The sequence below is a fragment of the Lutjanus erythropterus genome, chromosome 5 (assembly GCF_056507025.1).
Source record: "Lutjanus erythropterus isolate fLutEry1 chromosome 5, fLutEry1.hap2, whole genome shotgun sequence".
Classification (NCBI taxonomy): Eukaryota; Metazoa; Chordata; class Actinopteri; order Lutjaniformes; family Lutjanidae; genus Lutjanus; species Lutjanus erythropterus.
Window position 1 is genome coordinate 9020076 of NC_139321.1, and position 21633 is coordinate 9041708.

The window sequence follows — 21633 nt, forward strand, 5'->3', positions numbered from 1 at the left end:
TGGTTTGGTCAGAAATTCACCGCATCAGATGTGAAAATATTCTGGCTCTTCGGGCTGTTTTTCTCTTACTTGCCCTTCAGCTCGGTGGGTGTGTACTATGCACAGAGCAGTGCCTGTATCTCGTGCAGACAATTAAATTAGCAATGTAAAATAACAAAAAATGTCCCCAAAATATTGTCCCTGCGTTGGGAGAGTGTGTATGGGTCGGCCAGCCTGCCCATTGGTTAACGTGAACTTACTCAAGCGGTCCTGGAGAGACTGTACATACTTAGAAGAGCTCATATTTTCTTCAGCCATTGTTAAGAAAAAAAGGCAACAAAACTTGCCAGCTAGTGTTGGCTAACGTGTTTAGGGAATTGTTTTGCCTCCAACTAAGCTCCGCCCACAAAAAGACGTCACAATGGTTACCAACAGAAAAGGGGTCTGCAGTGTAGTGTGGTGCAGCTGATGTGTTTGACCAGTTCATTTCAATTTTCTGCTATTTTCTGACCATTTCCCCTCGTGCTGGTTAGGGCTCTTTCTTTCTCATCTACTTTCTCACACTGTGGCATGTTTACATCGCTCCTACTCGAATGAGAGAAAAAGTACTCCTCAGATTTAACATGTGCTGTGCTTTTTACAATGTGAGCAAAATAATCAACCGAACAAGTCTTTTTTTTTTCTTTTCTTTTCTTCTTTTTTTTTTTTTTTTACAGCTGACGTGAAAAAGAGATATGATGTTTAGACCTTGGCCAATGCATCAACCTCACTTTTAGCTCTCAGCGGATTTCCGGAGGTAGGCTGTGCTCTTTCCAAACACCCAGCGAGCTGCCAGCACAGTGCTACAGGGGTGGTCTCTGGGGAGAGTGGGAGAGTGGGGAGGGGCTCTGACACAAGGCAGGTGGACCGTAGCCTGCCTATCTCCTGCTCCCAGCTGTTTCATCTGAGCGGCGAGCCCTAAGTCGAACGCAAAACCCGCAGCCCCCCTTCAGCGTGATCGGTTATGAATACCCTGTCAAAAGTGTTTGGTGGAGAGGATGTAAATATTCTATTGATGCTCTGACTATTGATTTGTTCCCTGACCCGTCGTATCGCGGCCAATGGCAGGTTTCCAAAAAGAATGAAGCTCTTTCCTCTGAGAGCCACTGACTCACAGAGGCAGAGCGGGTGGGTAGAGAGATAGAAGAGGACGAGAAGAGGGATGTTGAGAGCGTGAGGGAAACACTGTGAACGTCAGACTCGGTGAAGAGAGGGCTACTATATGCAAACAGCTAGAGAGGAGGAGGAGGAGTTTGATGGAGCGTTGAGAGTGAGGGGGAGATCCAGACGCAGACATCAGTGGAGCGGAGATGGCCTGTGATCGGTGGCAGAATGGATGATGCTGACAGTGGAGCTTCACAGGTCCTTCAGACGGGCCGCAGCCACAGAAGCTGAGGCCCCGTCGTTATTCAATCTCACATTCAGAAGAATGCAACAAGCAATCTCACATAGCAGCACAGCAAGATCTCAGCTTTTTTTTTTTTTTTGGACACAATCATTTCTACTAAGGAATGCCCCGGCTTGGCCTTGTGTTTCTTATCCAGGATGATGGATTCAAAATGAAATAATAGAACAATCTCGATAACTCCAGGACATTCAGATGGCGTGAATATGCAGAATCCGAGGGAAAGAGTTCATGACAGTCGACTCAGCTGGAGAAGCATGATAACTAAGAACGTTACTAACATATATGAACTGTAAAGTTTTATTTTTTTTCTCAAGTCTTCAGTCCTCTTGCTGCTTCCAAATCGCGCTCTATATTAACATTGGTCCTTAACTTCAAAGTCTCTTGTGTTTATGTGTGTTTTTTTCATATTTTTCTTCATCATGGGACATGATCATCCAGTGTTTAGTGCTTCTAAGAAAAATAGCTGGTCCTTCAGAAGAGTCTGTGTGTCTCTATTTCTTAAATGGAGCTAATCTACTAAAATTCTGCCAGAAAGGAGCCTGGCCTCTTTTGGATTGACTGAATTCAAAAACCTCTCCTTGTGCCATGTCCTCCGTTACCTCATACTGCCCCGCACTGAGGGGGTCCTGGGGGGGCGGGTATGAGGGGGGCGTGCACCTGTTTACACCTAGGAAGGCAGGTGCGGAAAAAAAAGAGCAAGAAAAGGGGGTGCGAGGGGGGAACAAGGAGGCAGTGCAGGGCACAAAGCGAAAGAGAAAAAAAGAAGGGAGGTGGATAGCAAAATAGGGAAAGACCGTCAGTAATGTATCTGCAACATACACAACAACACAACATCAAACATGCTGCCAAAGAAAACAGGCACATAGACATACAGAATGAGCCGTCAGTGTTAACATTCCTGCATATTAAACCTGAGATATGATACAGTATGATCATATGATGACAGCTGAATTGAGGAGAGACGTGGAATTCAGCTCTAGCAATGACACAAGGGAGACTAAAGATGCTATTCAATCAAACTCTGTAGCAGGCAAACAAGAGAACCCACAGATTACACCGGATACAATGATGAAACCAGGCATTTGGACGAGGGACATTGTTCTTCCATGTTTGTTGACAGCCCGTTTGTTTGAATAGCACCCTCGACACTTGAGAACAAAAATAGAGCCAACAGAAAGCTGTTAATATGCATTTAACTACAGTCTACAATGTCATTTAGCTACAGTCTACAAGCATCACAACTATGCTAGTGCAATTAAAAATTAGATACAATCAATATTTGGAGATGAAATATTCAAAAGTTGCCATGGCATCTTAGGAAAAAAAATGCAGGGATGATAAACAGTGTCTTTTATTAATGGGTATTTCTTTTTCTTTTCTTTTCTTTCTTTTTTGCCAAACACTGTTTTGAGCAGTTAGAAGGGTTTGATCTATTTGTGTTAGTGGATCCTGTTTATCTTGGATAGTCAAGATAATGCTTGTAAACAGATTGGACTGTGACTGCATGCTCCAATGCCAACGTTAATCACAACGCCTCCCAATGCTGCTTAGCAGTTGCCATGGCATCTTATTGTGCTAGCTCTAAGGAGAACTCTAATGCATATACCTTTATCATTTTCAAACCATGTCCATACAACATGGCCCTCTTTCTCAAGATGAAATCTATAAATGAATCTGAAATTCAAGAGAGTACTTCACCTTGTGCCAGCCATGTACACATACAGCACTTAGAAACACACAACATTTACTTCTGACAGACATCTACAGGGATCCTAACGTCAGAGAGAACATTCCAGCAGTGGTCATTGGTTAATTAATACCTTAATGGATGGTCATGCTTATCGTGAAAACTGGCAATAGCAAGAACATCAGTAATGGTAAATGTACAAACATCTAGCCTAGCACTAAAATGGCTAAATCTTAAAGGGTGATGCCGGCAGTTTTGGACATGTGGGTCGTCTGTCTGATGCTCTGTCGGGACGTTGCATTCTTGAATAACTTGTTTGACATGTTTTCCTTTTACTGAGATGGTTGGTAGCCGTTAGTAGCAGGGCTGCACAATATGGTAAATAAACAAATATTATAATCATTTTGACTGCTGTTGCGATGATTCATGATGACTGGGAATGATCATTTTTACATCACAATTTTAATTTTCACTGAAATCACTGCATTTGTCTGTGTCTGCACTCGAGCTGGTCCCAACTTCAGATGTTTCAAGTTGACTAAACAGTCCTTCTAGGATTTTGCAGGCTCTTTTTTTGGGGATCCTATAATGCCTGATTTCACACCAGCTTTTCTAGTCTAAAAATTGTAATGCATGTTGCAATGTGTTATGCATTTTTTGCGATGAAATTGTGAGAACAAGGGAATATTGCAAGAGAGGTTTCTATTTTTTGTGTAATTCATTAAAAATTACAGACAACTTGTTCAAGGCAGAGTAAAACTGTACTCTGTTCTGAGTGCTCTAAGCATATCTGCCTTTAAAAAACAACCTGTTAGAAATTGGTTGGATTACACAATTTAAAGGCTCCTTGTTCTACAGTTGAGATGCTGTGATAAAGCAAAATAAATCAACTAAAAACTACAGTGTTGAGCCTACAGGGTGATTTCATAGCACTCCAAAAAGGAAAGGTTACTTAGCTCAGCTCAACAAAATATGCTTTATGTGTAAAGTGCACTTGGAGGATATGATCAACTAAGACTCCTCTCACTCGATGTTTTAGTTGATTATTAGGGGGCAGCCGTAGTTTGAATCAAACAATCAGGCCAAGGCGTCTCTGCAGCACTACACTACTTCATTATGATGCTGTTTTGTTGCACATTTTTCCTTCATCAAAAACACGCAGCTTCTGTGATTTGGATATCGCACTTGGCCATATTTCGATCTGCTTTCGATAATATTTTGATTCATTGTGCAGCCCTAGCTGTATTTTGGCATATCTGACTTTAGAACAGAACCTGTTAGAACTTGTTGCTAGATTATGTAAAGGCTCCTTGTTCTACAGTTGAGATGTTGTAATAAAGCAAAATAAATTATAACTATAAACTACAATATTGATGAAAAGGGTGATTGTTTTGTTTAGGGTACGCTTTGACAATCTGGATGTAAACTGAAGTGATAAGCACCAACAACCACCCTAACTCAGTGAAAGAAAAAATGCAAACAGTTGTGTGGGGCGTTGTATTTTTTCAAGACAAGCGTGACACAGGACCCACATGTCATGAACACTGGTATCGCCCTTTAAACTCAATACTTCATGCAAACAGCCCTCTGTCTTTTCATTGATGCTTAACAGCTGCTTTACAACTCATATCAAGTCGTCCTCGTGTATGGGCTGACAAACATTTAACGAAACGGAAAAAATATTGAAAGTAATAAAGCGAGAAAGACATGAATCCACTTGACGTTTTCTAGCTTACTTAGTGCACAGATAGTCTAGGTCCATTCATAAACAAAGTAGGCGTGTTTCAAAAAGGCGTAGAAAGTAAAAAAAAAAAGAAAGAGAGCAGGTTAAGGGAAGAGTAAACAGCGATGAGAAGACAGAGCACACCAGCGAGGAAAAGAAAAGGGAAATCACCTGATATCTTCTTGTTGCCTCACCTTTCTGTTTGGTCACCTTTCTCACTGTCATGGCCGCCTGTCGCTTCTGGTACTCAGAGATCTCAAAACCTAAACAACAAACAAAATTGTGTTTTACAATTTTTTTTACCCAAGGAACATGCTGCCTTTTACTGTGACTTAAAAACAACTACACGGCTATTTTTCAGTATTATTATGGCGCTGTTAAAATGTGCTGAAAATGTTGAAAACCCCTAAATGATTTGAAAAAGCATCACATCCTTTGTGATGTCAGTGTTTTCACAGATGCAACACAATACCACGCTGCATGCTTTGGCTGATGCTAAACAGTGTTCACCTTTTTTCAAGGTGCAGTAATCAAACACTGTTTTAATGATAATTAAAATTTGAAATGGTAATACTAACCTTCAGGAATTTTATTATGATTTATAACAACCATGGCTTTTATGGAACACCCTGTAACCCAAACTGATGAAACCATCTATTTATATCCACCACTCACACAAGTAGAACAGAAATTCTTGAGCCGAGTTTTACACAGTACGTTTTGGCAGTGAGCCAGCTGTTGTGTATCAGCTGTAGCTGAAGTGAAAATGGACAGAGATTATTGTCAAACTGTGTGTGGACATTGTTCGACTGAAGCCAGGTTTGTCTTTGAAAACATAACTTAAGGCTGAAACGATTCCTGGAGAAACTCGAGCAACTCGATTACTAAAAATCATTCATGCTACTTCTTTGCATCGAAGCTTCGTTGAATCTATAAACACAGAGCGGTGGTGGTGCAGCAGAACGTAGCTGGTTCATGATCCATATGGATCAAAATGTCAGGGTAAGCCAATCAGCAGCAGAGTAGGCTGGGTGATGTCTTTGCCATCCTGGGGAAAAAATGTTGGGGTACACTGAGCATGAGTGTAATAAGATTCTATTGTTTAGTGATAATTGTATATTATATGTGTTATGGTATAATGTAATACAGTAGTATTAGACGCATGCTGTATAATATCAAAATATTGTTTTTCTAAAAAGGAAACCAATTAGTTGTTTATTTTAACTTTTAACTTTAACTCTATTTTCTCTTTTGTACATTTTCTGTTGATATAGAATAGTAACTTCATTAGTATTAAGGTTAGCAGAGCAGGACCAAAACGTAAAATGGTTTAAAAGACACAGAAGACATAGACGGTGAGTCTTTCTTCCCACAGCGTTCAGTCAGATTCAGATTCAGTGTGCCTTCATGTGTGAATATTAGTTTGTCCGTTGTGCTGCTCTGTATAAACGAGCACGAGTTGTTCAGGAACTATTCACAGGTCAGAGCTTACGATGAACCATTACTGACATTTGTTATTTAATCTTGTTATTTTATTTCCTACTGAGTATTTGAGTGCCTTAACTGTTACTGTAAGAGCTATGAACAATGAGACACTTTTTTCTTCAAAATAAATGATACATAACTTATTGTTAACATTTTTTTTTCTCTGTTGTACCAAAAATCTTCCAGACAATGACCCTATAACCGAGGTGCATATAGAGTGTGTTTGCATTTTGTGTATCCCTGCTTTAATGTTCTTTAGATTTAAAGTTCTGTGCAAAAGAAAAATGACTTTGTAGTGTGCTGCAGCAAACACAACATGTAACTGAAGCTCCACGGCTCATTGTGAATGAAACTAATGCTTTCCAAACAGGGAGGTGCGTGACTAACCGATTTTCTCATCCTCCTGCACCATCTTCCTCTCCTCGTGGAAGGCCCTGAGCCAGCGGATCTTCTCCTCTGGCTTCTTGGCCAGGAAGATGTGGATCTCCTCGCTGTCTTTGTTGCACAATTTGAAGGCGTTCTTCACACTGACGTTGAAGTCGTCGTCGCGGCCGTCTATGGCGTCCCGCACCTCATAGCGATCCATGTCGATGCGGCCTTTATAGTACAGGATGTCCCGACGTATCAGATCCTGGGGAGGAGGAGGAGGGGAGGATGTCTGTTAATGTGTGTATGTGTGTGTGCTGAACCTTAGAGGTGTCAACAAGCATCTTTCCCTCGGTATCCTGAGAGTCTGTCTTATGCAACCCTTTCCATCTGCTGCCCAAACATACAAACACCTTCCACACACATTGCAGAATGCCAAGTTTCTCAGCAAATGTGCTTGATACTCGATATCACGAAACGCAGAAAGTACTATTTCAACAATGGCAAGTATATTTACTCCACTAGCACAATCTAATGCACAACCAAACAACAACAGTGTGATAAATCCTCTCTGTGTGACGCTTATAATGGTCAGCTTTGGATGACAGTTTGTATCAGACTAGTCTCACATAGCCAGGCCTCTCTCCACAGCGCTGTGTCAGCACTGGAGAAGGGTCTGGCTGTACACATGATCATTTTGCTATAGGGGTAAGAATGCTCTGGCTTGTTTTTTTTTTTAAACCAATCACGCCTGTCTTGGATGGTGGAAAGCTCAGGATGCAGCGACGGTGCCCCTGCAAAATGCTGTCGGGGGAACTTGTTTTGGAGGAACATTTGCATGTGAAGAGGCGAGCCCCTGCTTTAAAATAGCTAAATCCCTGCAAAAAAAAAAAAAAAGGTAACAGCTGCTATTTTGTTCACGTCTGTACCGTTAATTACCAGGCTAGAGTTCGGATAACTTGCCATGTTCAGTATGGAGGTTGCTAGCTTGGGAGGTTGCTGATTTGGAAGACAGCGGGTGCCACCTGAAATAAGCGGCCAATGACAGGCTTACACCCACAGTCTAAATCCTGTGAGTCAGACTAGTATCAGACAGGTTTTTATTCAACTCTTGTAATTTTTGCGGCTCCTTGTTTATGGTTAATCACTAATCGATTCATGACCTGGTCTGTTAAATGCCAGCAAATGCGCAAAAAAGTCCATTCCAGTTTTTCTCAGAGACCCAGAGGATGTCTTTAAATGACTTGCTTTGTCCAGCCAACAGGCCAAAAACCAAAGATATTTCAGTTTACAATTCAATTAAAACTAGGTAAGCCTGCTGGTGTTTACATTCGTGCACCTGCAGCAGAAGAAAATTTTGTTACTTTATCTTTACAAAATGCCTGAAAATTAGTAATCAATTATTAAAACAATTTCATATTAATTTTCTGTAGGTCGATTAATCTATTGATCAACTAATAACTGCAGCTTTATTGGACTAGATTGTTTCTTACATTCTGTCCGCTTCATGCTGTGTAACAGCACCAGTAACTATGGTGTCAAAGACAGGAAGTATGTCTGAAATCACTCCCTTGTTCACTCATTCAATACCCAAAATATAATGGATGTTCAGTCATTTACTCAATAGTAAGCAGCAAATGGAGTTTTCTAACATGTGTCATCAGTGACTCCTTTAGAACCAACCAATGGTAATTTCCACATTTCTAAAATACAAAGCATTGCATTGTGGGATTGTTAGCAGAAAGTTGTGTGTGTGTGTCATGGACACAACTTTCTTGGTTCCACTGTGGAAGTTTGAGGGCTCTACATGGTGAATACACTTTCACAATAAATATATTGCACTGTAGTGTCAATGTAGAGCTTTGGAGACAGCTGCAGTGTCTGAAATACAGTACAGTAGCACAAATAAATGCTAGAATTGTGACTAAAAATGGCCTTTAAATTTTCTTTTTTACAGTTTTCACCCCCAAACGAGTAATAATAGAGCATCAGAGGTGAACTGATCAATATATGACTCTTTATTTTCAGCTAAAACAGTACAGGGTAGGGTTATTTTCTAAATTGATTCATCTCCCAATAATTTTTTGATTAACTGATTTTTTTGGCCTATAAAATACAAACCAACATTCTAACGGACTGTTCTGTCCAACCAACAGTCCAAATCCACATATGTAAGACAAATAAAAAGAATTAAATCTTCACAGTGGAGAGTCTGCGATAAGAAATATTGGCAGTTTGCTTAAGTAATGACTTAAATGGTTAATTAATCACCAAAGCACCAACTTGTTGCCAATTGATTTTCTGCCAACTGACTAATTGTTCCAACTCTGCAGCAGTGCTTCAACCATAAGTAACCTTAACCTGTGTAACTTCAGTAATTTGCAGGAATAAAATCTTCATTGTGACCGCTGCCTTAGGACCAAACAATATCCAGTCACACTGTAAGGTCAAGGAAGGTAAAAGGGAGAAAATCAAGAACAGGCATCTTTTAATAAGCGTGCAGAGACGAATCTGCATCCGCGTGCTGATAAGAAAGAGATGAGAGGAAAAGATGGAAGGCTACATGCAACGTGTTTCTAAGACACCCTGAGGGCTGCCATTACACATGTTGTACTGAGGATGCTGGGGACGGATGTGTAAAACAAAGACTGGAATTTATCATTTACAGTCTCGGAGCAGAATTTATTTAGTGGACCAGAACAGCTGCAAGAAATACTGGGGTTCATTTTTGGTGTCAGAGATGTTCAACAGTGATAGAAGAGGACGAAGGGAAAGATCAAAAACAGAAAGTTTATCTATATGTTTATCTATATGTCTTTGTTACGTTTTTTTCTATGTGTGTTAGTCTGTGCAATGGTAAAATGATTGTGTGTACTTGTGTGTCTGTGTGTGTGTGTGTGTGTGTGTGTGTGATGACGCAGTTTTTCAGCCCCTGTGTGTGTGTTTGTGTGAAAGTGTCAGTCCGCATTTGTGTCTGTGTCTCTGTGTGCATGTATTGTGGAGCCTAGCCGAGCATGAACATCCGTCTGACAGGAGAGCACAGCCTCGGTGCATTAGAGCCCAAACTACCACAGCTCCATTTTGTGAAAGGTGCTGAGGATTTGAACGCATCTTCACCGGGGGCTGCTGCGTCTCACACGCTATTATGTAATCTATTTGCAGCTCTCGAGTAAGGTTGAAGAAGGAGTCACATTGTCTTCAAGCATCTCCGCCACCCGCCATGTGATACACAACTTTCAAGAACACAGACTGAGGGTGCGCTTTAGCTTATCAGCCTGTTTTCAGACGACAAAGTCTGCAGAGAGAGAGCCTACCTTCTTACAGAGGACCAGCTGGTGATCAAAGAGGAAGAAGACTCGCTGCTGGCTACGTCCATACGGCTGATAGATCCATGACAACTCCCCAGTGTAGATGAGCTCCGAGCTCCTGTCCAAGATATCATCCCCCTAGACACACAGAGATTCGCAATTTATAAATGAAGGACTGCTAAAAAGACAGAACTGTGTACTTGATGCTGCTGCCAAAAGCTAAAAAAGCCTAACTGCACTAATTTTACCCGCACAGTAAAGATCAGTCATGGTTAGCAAATCTCAGCCTGTGAAAATAGTTGTATAATGTCTTCTGTGGTTTGGAAGCAGCTTTGTGAAGCCTGAGAAATTAACCCTGACTATGTCATAGTGATGTCATCTAGCGTGTCTCAGCTTTGGCTTGAAAATAATTGTTCTTAATAGGCTGTGAGCGATTAGGTGACAAAACGATTACCCGTGATAACTGGCACCAGACATACAACTACTACTATACAACTTACATATTTTATTGCATCTTTTTATGTGTCTCTTACAAGCCTCCAAACGTAATGAAAGTGCAATACTAAATTACTGCACTAGTCCTTGAAACAATGTTGAAAAGACCCCATTTACACTTGTTATTAACATGCAATCTCTATCTGGAAATGATGTGTAAATGTGACGTGATTGGAATGTGATCAGATGTGGAGTTAGTCTGGCTCGCATTGTGTTTGGATCTATAAATAGGTGTAAACATAATCCGAACAATGTGCCGGCATCTGTACACAACGTAGCACTGATACAGATATTTGTTTTTTAGCGAACATAAAATTAGGTTGTCGTTAAAATTTAGAGAGTGAACAAGCAAGGAGGCTGAAAGAGACACATCTCTAATTACTCATTACACGTCTTTTGTGTGCCATGAAAGCACCAAAAGATGTTATTCAACAGAAATGTACGAAAAAATTAAAGCAACATGGGTGGGAAACGAATGACAGACAGTAATAAATGAGTGTGTGTGCAACATTGTGCAATGCGCTCATTTGTGCAGCTGATCTGTTAACAAGGCAATTCGCCAGGACAAACTGACAAAATATGTTTTTAGACAATGAAAGAAATAACTTCAAATATACAAGGGGGGACAAATTATTATGAATAGTATTATGAGTAGTAGACAGCATGTCACAAAGTTTATAAAGTTGCCCCTATCTCAATAACTCACAAAACTCACACTCGGGTTTTGCTCTGGAGGACAGAGATCCAATGTCAATGAGGACACCGAGAACACATTAAAAATACCGGATCATTTATCACCAGGAAAATATATCTGGATACAGATCCCATTTTAATGCCACGGTGCAAATGAGGTGTTCGTCATCTAATGTGGGGTTATGTCTATGTCTGAAAGTCTGGAAGTGAAAACGTTTAAATTAGCATTTTTGGTTTGTTAATCTATTTCTGTTCGTTTAAAAGACAAACATTTAAGTTGAGTTACTTGAGGGATCCGAGATGCATTCACAAACACAAAATTTAATGCTTTCTCAAAATAAACTACAGGTTGTGTAAAGCGGTCCGCATTTAGTGATAGATATATGGAGTAAATTGTAAGTTCTTCCATCCCTAGGCAAAATCTGTGACTAAACAGATGGACTAAACAGACCAGAGCAGATTTTGCCAGTAAAACAAACATCAATGGACATCAGACGCTCGGTAATTACTCCACAGTCTAGACATACACACACCTCCCAGTCCAGAACAGAGGCTTGCCACTGGGCGATCTTGTCGATGTTCTCCAGCCTCCTCTTCCTCTCGTTGATCTGCTGAGTGACGTTCCGCATTACCGCCAGCGCCGCTGCCACGTATCGATAGTCACTACGGACACAGTGTACACATAATTACTCCTGGGATGTTAAAGGGGGAAAGTTATAGCTCTTGGAGATCTGCCACTCTTTAAAAAAGAAAAAAAACATGTACTTTTGCGGTGGTGAATGATACAGACCAGCCTATTAAAGGACGGGGGTTATAAACTCAAGTTAACAGCAGTAAGTCTGTCTGAACACAGTCAAAATAACACAGCGCCATTTAATTCTAATCAGCCACTTTCTCTATCCACAGTTAACTCTGGCTGCGTCTATGCTAACTGAGCTGGATTTATCCCTCTGGCTTAGATGTGCTACGGATCCAATCCTCACTTTGGAAGATAATGCGTGCGTGTGTGTGTGTGACAGTGCTGCGAGTGTGTGTGACAGAGAGCGGGCCTATATCTGGCTGATTCTCCGCAGCTCCTAACAGTCAAACACTGTGATCTGGCAGGCAGAGCTGGCAGAGCTGGCACCTGTCCCTCTCTGGCTGAGAACGCATGGTTTGTGAATGACCTGGAGCTGGCTGAGACACGCTGAATCACTTACACCATGTTTCTGTGGGTTTGCACGCATGAGTTTGCACATCTGGATGCTTGCGTTATGTGCCTGTGCGTGAGAGATCATCTGCAAATGTTAAGATTGTGTACTGTGCTCCTGCGCTGAGCACGCAGTGTGTTGATGCTTGTATACATGCCAGAAAAAGTCCAAATACATATTTAGTTTGGAAATCTATTTATATCCAGAGTTCTATGCAATGATCCTATGCAGAACAGAAATGATCAATTGATTAGCTGTCAGTTATCAAAGGTAGAATCACTCGGATTTGTCTGAGCACCAGGAAGCTTCTTAGGAGTGTCACAGTTTCAATATTAAATTAAAAATCAATCAAAATGACCTTTAAATTTCAAGGACCGAATCCAAAGGCAGAATCGGCTAGTCTCCCAGTATTTGTTTTTTCCTCTGCACCCCTGCCTACTTGTGTTGTCTGGCAGGTGTCTGGAGATAAAAACAACACTTTAAAAATGACACAGCTTGCTGGCCGTTATATCACACTCAGTGCCATACAGACTTTCTTTTTAAAGAAGAATTTGAAAATGTAAATGACAGCTGTCAGGACATAAAACCAATGATCCGTTGACCTTTACAAGTCAGAACTTGATAGTCAAAAAAATGGCCTAACCGTGCAAACTTAGAAAATGTTAGAAAATCAAATCCATTTGTAACTTTAAAATCTGAAGTTATGTCAAATCATGGATTTGGAGAAATGTGACACCTCTATTGATTGTTGAGTCTCATTCTCAAGACATCAGATACCGAGGTTTGGGGCCGGTGAAGTGACCAGAGTACATCAAAATAATGAGAAATAAGGAAATACAGGCAGAGTGCTGCAGGGTGTCAGCAGATACAGGGATAATTGAAAGGAGTCTATCATTGTTTTTCAGGAAAATGCTGCGTATTAGGCCTTTAAATGACTGCTGCTATAATCGCTTAATCAGTTTGAGCAATTTAAAAAACTTCTTTGATTACAGCTCAGCCTCTTAAATGTGAATATTTTCAGGTTTCTTTACTATTCAGTCACAGTATAATAAATGTCTTTTAGTTGTGGACAAAACTAGACATTTGCGGACGTCATCTTCGGCTTTGGGAAACACTAATCGTCATTTTTCACCATTTTCTGATATTTTATAGACCAAACAACTAACTGATTAAGCAAGAAAATAATCTGCAGATTAATCACCAATGAAAATAATTGTGAATCGCAGCCCTAACCCCATGGCCGTGTATTGAAATGAAAATGATCTGACTTGGTTATGGTCTGCAGCACTGCCTACAGCACACATTTTCAATGCAACTGAGTTTCCTTGATGAAATGTTTTCCTCTAAAGCATTCACAGAAAGCCACTGAAATAGAGCAAAACAACATTTGTTTCAGTTTATACATGGATAATCACAGCTTCAGTAGGATAAACCCAACACCTGCAACGGCTGCATTGCAACGCAATGCATCTGGAACACAACGATGCATCGGTAATGTCTTTCTTTTTTAGAAACAAATGAACTACCATCAAAAAGCGACACATTCAGCAGGATAAACGTGACCTTTAGCCAGAGCGTACAGTACCTGTGCTCCTGCGCGGTGTATTTGAGAAGCTCAGCCAACTGGAGCGGGTATTTGCAGATTTTCTGGACGGGGGTGAGCAAGAAGCCGTCTATGGCAATGTCAATCATTTGCTGGAGGAGGCGACAGGCCTCGAAGAAGTGCTGGTACCTGCCATCCCTCATCAGTTTGCTCAGCTCCATACAGGCATCCAAGTGGTTGTTACAGTATTCTGAATAGATCCAAAACCCATCTTGCTGTAAAATTAAGGAGCAGAAAGATACACGATGAGACTGAGAAACATGTAATGAATCCTGATTTTAATAAAACATGCTGAGGATACGAGTGCCAATATGTACAGAAGAGTAGCTCTGGTTGCTAAAATTTTTATTAGAGCTGTTTTCTCAAGATCATGACTTAATTATCTCGTTATCATGAAATAAACTGTTTGCTGGTGACTTAATTATCTCAGCAATTTCACTGTTATCTCAAGATTACAAGATAATCAGGTTCTGATCTTGAGATAAAAGGCCTAACAAAATTATTAGCAATTATGGCAGCTCTCGGCTGGACACGGTGTTTCAGCAATATGTGACAATTGATGAAACACTATTTTGAACTCACGTGTTCTAAAAAGCACGGTCCGATTTCAGAGAGGTGGGGTTCCTCTGTGTTGTACTGTTTCTCCAAGTCTCTAACAAAGCCCATCTGGAAGCGGTAGATGTCCTCGATGTTCCCAAAGATGACCTTCAGCTGGTCGTCATTGAACATGTCCACACGCTTCCTGCACTGGCGCAGGTAACCCTGCAACAATACGGGTTACAAACAACTACAGTGAGCCTTTCACAGATGATGCAGTTTAAGTGCCAAGTCCTGAACTGTGGCACGTGACTCACGTTCTGTGAGTCAGAAAATGCTACAGAAACGGGCCTTCGCATGTTACATCTCATCACTATTTTTGTTAATTCTTTGTAACAAACATGTGAAGTTTCCTTAAACATAATTCACTGGAATCAAAATGAACTGTGACTCCTCAGAAGCTTAGAAGCTGTAGAGTCAAAGACAATTTTGTGTAGGTCGAGCTGTGGCCCCAATTTGTCAGTTCAATTCTTGTGGTTAATTAAATGCCCTGAAGCTTTGGCACATTGGGAAAAGATTTGCTGTAAGAGGTAGGTTTTTGCTATTTCACACTCCGCTACCCAGAATTCTCTCTGTTGTCTTTGCAAAATACAAATGCTAAGCCTTTTTGTTTTGCTTTTGTCAACTTCAATGCAAATAATAAATTAAAGTGTTGCTTTAACAAGAGGTATGCTTGAATTGTGAAAAAGTCTTACACATCTTTACAGAATAATCGATGGTGCAAGATAAAAACAAATTATTGGGAATATATTTAGTATTTTACATTTAGATAGGAAGCCCTCTTAGTGACTAGCGCTGCCATTACAATCATGCGCTCCATGAGGAACCAGGAAAATATCAACAGCTTAGGGACATTTTGACTTCATGTGCACAAGGATCTCTCCTATATTTAGCTCTCCAAAATCCTTAAACCCTTTTCTTACCTATGTCACCTTTGACTGGTTTGTGCATATCTGTTTTGAGCCCATCAAAGAAGGTTATAAACTCTTCTTGCCTGCGCATGTTTATTGCAAGTTGGAGACTCCCATAGGCATGAAGTGTGGAGGTGAGAAGGTGAAATTTACGCTCTATTGCAACTATTTTTAAACATCACGCTCCACCCGGAACAGACAAAGGGTAAACAAAGGATTGAGGGAAGATGAATAGCTAAGCAAGAATTTGCACTAGAAAATCCTGCCCACCCAAAGTCATGATGGAAAGGTATTTTGTTTGGCTTTGTTGGTGACAAACAACATTCAAATAAACAACTGCTTTGCATTAGAAATAGAATTCTGCAATCTCACTATAACTTGTATTTTTGTGAATTTGTCTCCATATTTTCATACAGTATCAGCAGAGCAAACAGTAGGTATGGAACAGTGATTGATTATCAGAAATAAAACAAACATGTACTGGAAATCTTAATGCCAAGTCATCAACTAACACAACAACATATTAAAACAATCAGTTACCTTCCAGACTGTTTGAGATAAAATGTTTATACTGCAGAAGAAATCCTTTATCTGTACTGTGCATCAGGGGCGGAAGCTGGGCAGGAATTTTACAGAGGCCACAACAGCTGTGGCCGTCTGCCCTGTGGCCACAGTGGCCTCGATGCCCCGCCCACACTACCTCAGCTGATCTAGCCTTTTTTTTTTTTTTCCTTTCCTTTCCTGCCACTACAGTTTTAGACACCAGGGCCTATTGTTGAGATTCAGATTGGGCAACATCAAGTGAAACGCTGCACTCACAGCCACTGGTGGGTTGGATTTCGAGCGTGGTATGAACTGCTGGAAAACCACCGGTATTTAAGTGTGACGCAGACTCACAGCAGAGAGCGAGAAAGAGAGCGGGAGAGACAGCGCCCACGTGGATGAGCGTTAGAAAGGATGCGTGTGAATATGGACAGAAGTGTCAACGTGTTATAAATTGTCTTTGATCATGAAGCATAATGATACTTCTGTTTACACCGCAAACTACAGTCTCTGTTAACAACAAACAGCTTGATCTGCTGTTATATACTGTCGTCTCCTCTACGGAGCATCTTTCATCTGCTGTCCATGCGCTGTCTCTCCCTTTGGCAGCCAATTTCAACCAATTTTGTGAGTCACTATAATGTTAATGCTATAGTGTTACTATCTGAAATAGAAATGAGAATGAGTCATTGAGGTATCAACTTGTTATTTTGAGACAATATCTAAAAATAGCATATATATAGCATATAAAAATCATCCTCAACCCTTAAGTTAATTCATGTTTTTCTCTGTAATTCCTTGCTGCCCTGGCATTTGGCCTTTCTGCCCTCAAAAAATGACAACACCAAAGGCTAAGTGTGCTTCCCTCTAAAATGATTTACTTAAGATCTAATCTAGACTGCAACTTTTAAAATCATAAATCATTACTGAGTAGGTCTACAATTTGAATTAATATCCATATGAATTTTTGTAGCCAATAAGGCCATCAGATCACAAAAGGGCCAATGAAAACTGCACTTAAAAGGAATGACAGAAATATATTACTTTATTTAGGAATGCAGTTGATAATGTATTGAGAGGCTGGATTCTAAATAATAGGTCCAGATTTGAGATTCTGATTTAAATAAGTCACGTTTTGAGTCTGTATAAAAGGCTCGCCATCCTAAAAATGGAACAACTGGCAAGGCATTTGTTTAATTTTATTAGGTGTGAATTCTAGCTTGTCACTTCAGCATGATTCATAATATAATGACAAATTTAATCTGGACTAGATCACTCCAAGTGTGGCAGCTGCCACTACTGTGTACACTTGGCAAATTGTGCTTTTTATATCCAACAAAAAGAGAATTATTTTTGGACTGTTTTGAAATAAACAGGAAAACCATGTCTTGAATAAAAGTGTGAATGTGGGAGTGTTAAGAATCATAGACCCTAGTGTAGCATCAAAAAAAAAAAAAGGCTGCTTCTTCTCACATCATATTTCAGTTCATTCAGTTCTTTAGCATTTACTTTTCCCAATGTCTCTGGAGCAGCTGTGTGTGTGTGTGTGTGTGTGTGTGTGTGTGTGTGTGTACTGTATATGTGTGCTGGTGGATGAGTGCACGTGTTTAGTACCTCACAGATGTCCTTGAGGTGTTTGATGTAGTGTCTCTCTGTGCTCATGATCTCATTGATGACGTTGGCTCTCATCTGGTCTCGGTTTTGGAGGGGCGAGCCCAGACACAGGCAGTCATTGGTCGGGTCCAGGTGCCCGTTCTGCACCTCGCTGGTCCCCTCGGCCGGCTCCGCTCCCCCGTCCTCCTGGTTCACCCACAGCTGAGTGCAAACACATTCACACACACACACACACACATAAACACACACACACAGAGCCACACACACATGCACTTGAATAAGGAATGTGCTCAGGTGAGTGTTAGGTGCATCAAGCTGATGAAGAAAGTATTAGTAAACGGATACGTTTGGGTATTCACGCCACAAAGTCTTTGGTACTCACTCCTCATGAACATGAACAGCACACACACACCACACACATGAACACACACAGAGCTTCATTTAGAGGGTCTCTGGTAGTTTTGACAGTGAGTAAGACATAAAGGTGAGGGAAAAACTGCCAAACACTCCAGAGTTTTTTTTTGTTTTTTTCTTTTCTTTAAAGCCTCTTTCTGAGACTGGTGTCCAGAGGATATTCAATGCCCAACTTCGGCCCTGTGTGTGACTCACATAAATCTCCCCCCTGCACATATGCATGCACATACACTCGCGCACAACCTCACAATTCCCTCACACATGCATGGCACTCACCAACACTCACGCACGCACGCGCACACACGCACACACACACACACACAGATCCACATACATAGTGTATTCCACTCTCGCTCATAGAAAGGGCCAAGTGAGCGTGGTTTCAGATGTCCAGCAGCCAACACCTGATGACACACAGTTTGCCAAGAGAACATCAAAGAACCGACGGGTAGAATGCCAAACACAAGATGAGAAATGCAGCGCCACAGACAAGCAGAGTGACGGGTGGTAGAGCACTGACTGCAGACGAGAACTACTAGCGCAGCATTAAGACTGAGAATTAGTCAGAGTCAATAGTAAATAGAGTACTGGAAAAATTATCAGTATTTAAAATAGAAATAACCATGAATGTTATAACAGGAATAATGATTCCAAGATCTAATTCTATATGAATCCATCTGAATTTGAGCACAGGCCATTAAAGATGACATTTAACATTATTTTACTTTTGACTCATCAGTTCTGCCTCTCTATCGACCCCGTTGAGGATGATGTGAGAACGCCATGGGAACGTTAATGTTTGGTAATGTCGAGGGTACGTTGTGTGGACAGACTGGAGCGGGCGGGTGGGCGGGCAGGCTGGATGGGTAGATGAAGCTGGGAAAACGCACCTTTGACGTGGTGTTTTGGAACCGTGGAGTTGCTATGGGGTTGATATAGAAAACCTGTTTTGTTTGGGGCTGAGGAGGGTGGGGTTCCACCTTGGAGAGAGAGAATGACAGAACAGAAAGATACTTTTTGGTTGACAGTCAGTCAGCCTGTCTGCCCTGCCCTCTCAGGAGTGAATATGGAAGGGTGGACAGGTGGGAATGGCCATGAGGAGTGTCTGGGGGTGGGGGTGTGCTCTGTTGTGGGAAGCCTCTACCTACAACAAGGATAATAATCCGGTAAGACTTTACAATAACTATCATTAATAAATGGTAAATTCATAGCTAATCAAACCTTACTTACTAGTTATTCTACTGTTTGCAAAATTCACATAATGTTAATATATGCTTTATAAGCCATATACAGAGTTTTATTTATGAAGGTAAGTTTAAAGAGTATTTAACCATCTGCAAAGTGTCATAAATATTAGTTGCAACTTTATCATGTTTAGTAAGTGTAAGTAATGTTTGTAGACAACATGTTCTTGGTCACAATTCGGCAAATATGGCAGCTTGGTCAGTGGCTCTATGCTTGTAGCATTAGTTTTGCAAATACAGGGCTCTGCCATCAAGTTAGCAATTATAAATATGCCATCGAGGCTGTCAGAACACAGGCGTAAAATCTGCTTGGCTAGCAGAGTAGGTTTAGACACCAAAACTACTTATGCTGGTGAGCGTAACGTAATGTAATGTAATGTAGCATAACGTACATAAGGTGTTATAATCATCAGTTACAACTTTATAATAGAGAGCCAAACAATGTTTACAGACAGTTTACAAACTTATTATTCATTATTAACAAATATCTGGTCCATTTCTCTATGTAAACATTTCTTAAAGGTTTACAAATCATTTGGTAATAACTGAAAAATACTTCACATAGTGTATAAAATGTTAGAATGTGAGTAACAATAAACTGTTGGTTTATTATTCAATAAGAATGTTACTGTGATCACCTCTTATCAGCTATGATACAATATGCAATTTATAAACTATTTTATATAACTCGAATCATAGCATTACTAATAATTAGTAAACATATTTAAGTATCATTTCATTTTTTGTTAACAGTGAAATAACTCTGAACTAAAGTTGAATTAACTATCGATTCACCATTTATTATTGATGGTTATTATAAAGTAATACCACTACTTCTCTCTTTATAATTAAGTGACAGAATCATGGAATAACATCATCAGACCTGTGTGTTGGGTTTAGTTGAGCTCAGATGTGGGTGAGATTATATAATCACGATGTAAAGTGTGGACGTTGTAAATTTAAGTGGATTTCAAGGGTAGGAGTTGAAGGTGATGCCAAACTTAAAAAAAAGGGGCTCATCAGCATCTTTGTTTCGTTGTCCCTGAACAAACGATGAAGGCACTTAGCTAGCTGTTCCCTGATCTCTTGAGTGTTATGTATTATTCAAATATAGCATTATTCCACTGTGTGTATCTGTGTGTGGAGCAAGCATATTAATGTGTGAGTTTTGTGCATGTGTTTTTGTGAATATTTGTGCATGTGCCCCGTCCTCTGGGTATTTATCAGCTTGTGTGCATATGTTCATGTGCCTACATTTCTGTATGTGTGTGGGTGTGTGTTGTGTCTATGGTCGCTGGCCAGCCATGGCTGCAGCTAACTCACCCGTACAAAGCTGGCAGGGAACCATCCTTCCTCCTCATCAATCTGGCCCCACCACCAGTCCTTGTTGGAGGCGTCCAGCACCTTGATGACGTCACCGGCCTTAAACGCCAACTCCCGGTCCGCCATGGTCACATGGTCCCATACCGCCTCAGCGTTGACGATTGAACCTCCACTTATCAACTGGAGAGATCGGAGGGAAAGACACAGGCTGTAGCTTATGCTTTGTTCTCATCACATGAAGCCACTGAAACAGCATGGACAGCACTGCAGACACTACAGACCAATACATGTGGATCCACGTGATCTAAAACAGCATAGAAATCAAATTTGAAATTGATTGTAATTCAGTACTCAGCCTCATTTTGGCCTCGATCTGTGTGAATCCTTGTTGTTAAACCCACTCAGATTACTAATGGATGCAAATACACACCCTCAAAGCCAGGGCCCACTGGCAGCTTAGGGATTGCAAATAGAACGACACAATAGCCGACACAGACCACAGTGCAACACAACAAAAAATACAACAACACAAAAAAAGGCAGAGCCATTAGTAGAGACACAACACAGCGTTCAGAAGCACAGCACCAGTCTCACACAGGGACAGTAATTGGCCCATTATGACATTAGAATAATTACATGTGTTAATGTAATATAAATGCTGAGGAGCAAACAAATGTGAAGGGATAATCTCCCTTCCTTCATGCTGTCACCAGGGCTTGTTATTCTATCTGCAGCACGCTCTTTGACAAAACATGGAAGGATGACTCATCAAATCTTTTCTATTGATTTTAGCATCATGAATAAATAATGTGGACATTATGCGACAGTGAAAATAAATGTTTAAATTGTACAACTACGTGCGTGCACATGAGCAGAGTATCGCTTTATGTGGGCATGGTCTGTGGGGGCATGGGAGTCTGTCGGGTGATCAGTATTCTTTAGGGGTTTCGGAGAGGCTAAAGGTTGTTCTCATTAAAGGACAGGAGACAGCGGCCAATGTTCCAGAGAAGG

At 40.8% G+C, this 21633-nt stretch overlaps 1 protein-coding gene across 4 annotated transcripts in view; it reads right to left on the minus strand.

Moving 5' to 3' along the window:
* Positions 1 to 665: 665 nt before the first annotated feature.
* LOC146326431 (spermatogenesis-associated protein 13-like) overlaps positions 666 to 21633 on the minus strand; it is a 57753-nt gene continuing 36785 nt past the window's right edge. For 2 of the 4 annotated variants that reach the window (XM_084718703.1, XM_084718700.1), the window contains 10 exons: positions 20623 to 20802; positions 18946 to 19035; positions 17642 to 17842; positions 14559 to 14738; positions 13959 to 14191; positions 11717 to 11846; positions 10002 to 10133; positions 6709 to 6952; positions 5031 to 5099; positions 666 to 2093 (listed from right to left, as the gene is read on the minus strand). In XM_084718703.1, the coding sequence (XP_084574829.1) occupies positions 1918 to 2093; positions 5031 to 5099; positions 6709 to 6952; positions 10002 to 10133; positions 11717 to 11846; positions 13959 to 14191; positions 14559 to 14738; positions 17642 to 17842; positions 18946 to 19035; positions 20623 to 20802 (1635 nt within the window). In that variant the 3' untranslated portion in view covers positions 666 to 1917. Of the gene's footprint in view, positions 2094 to 5007; positions 5100 to 6708; positions 6953 to 10001; positions 10134 to 11716; positions 11847 to 13958; positions 14192 to 14558; positions 14739 to 17641; positions 17843 to 18945; positions 19036 to 20622; positions 20803 to 21633 lie in introns of all 4 variants that reach the window. The other 2 variants (XM_084718702.1, XM_084718701.1) reach the window with 2 other exon arrangements.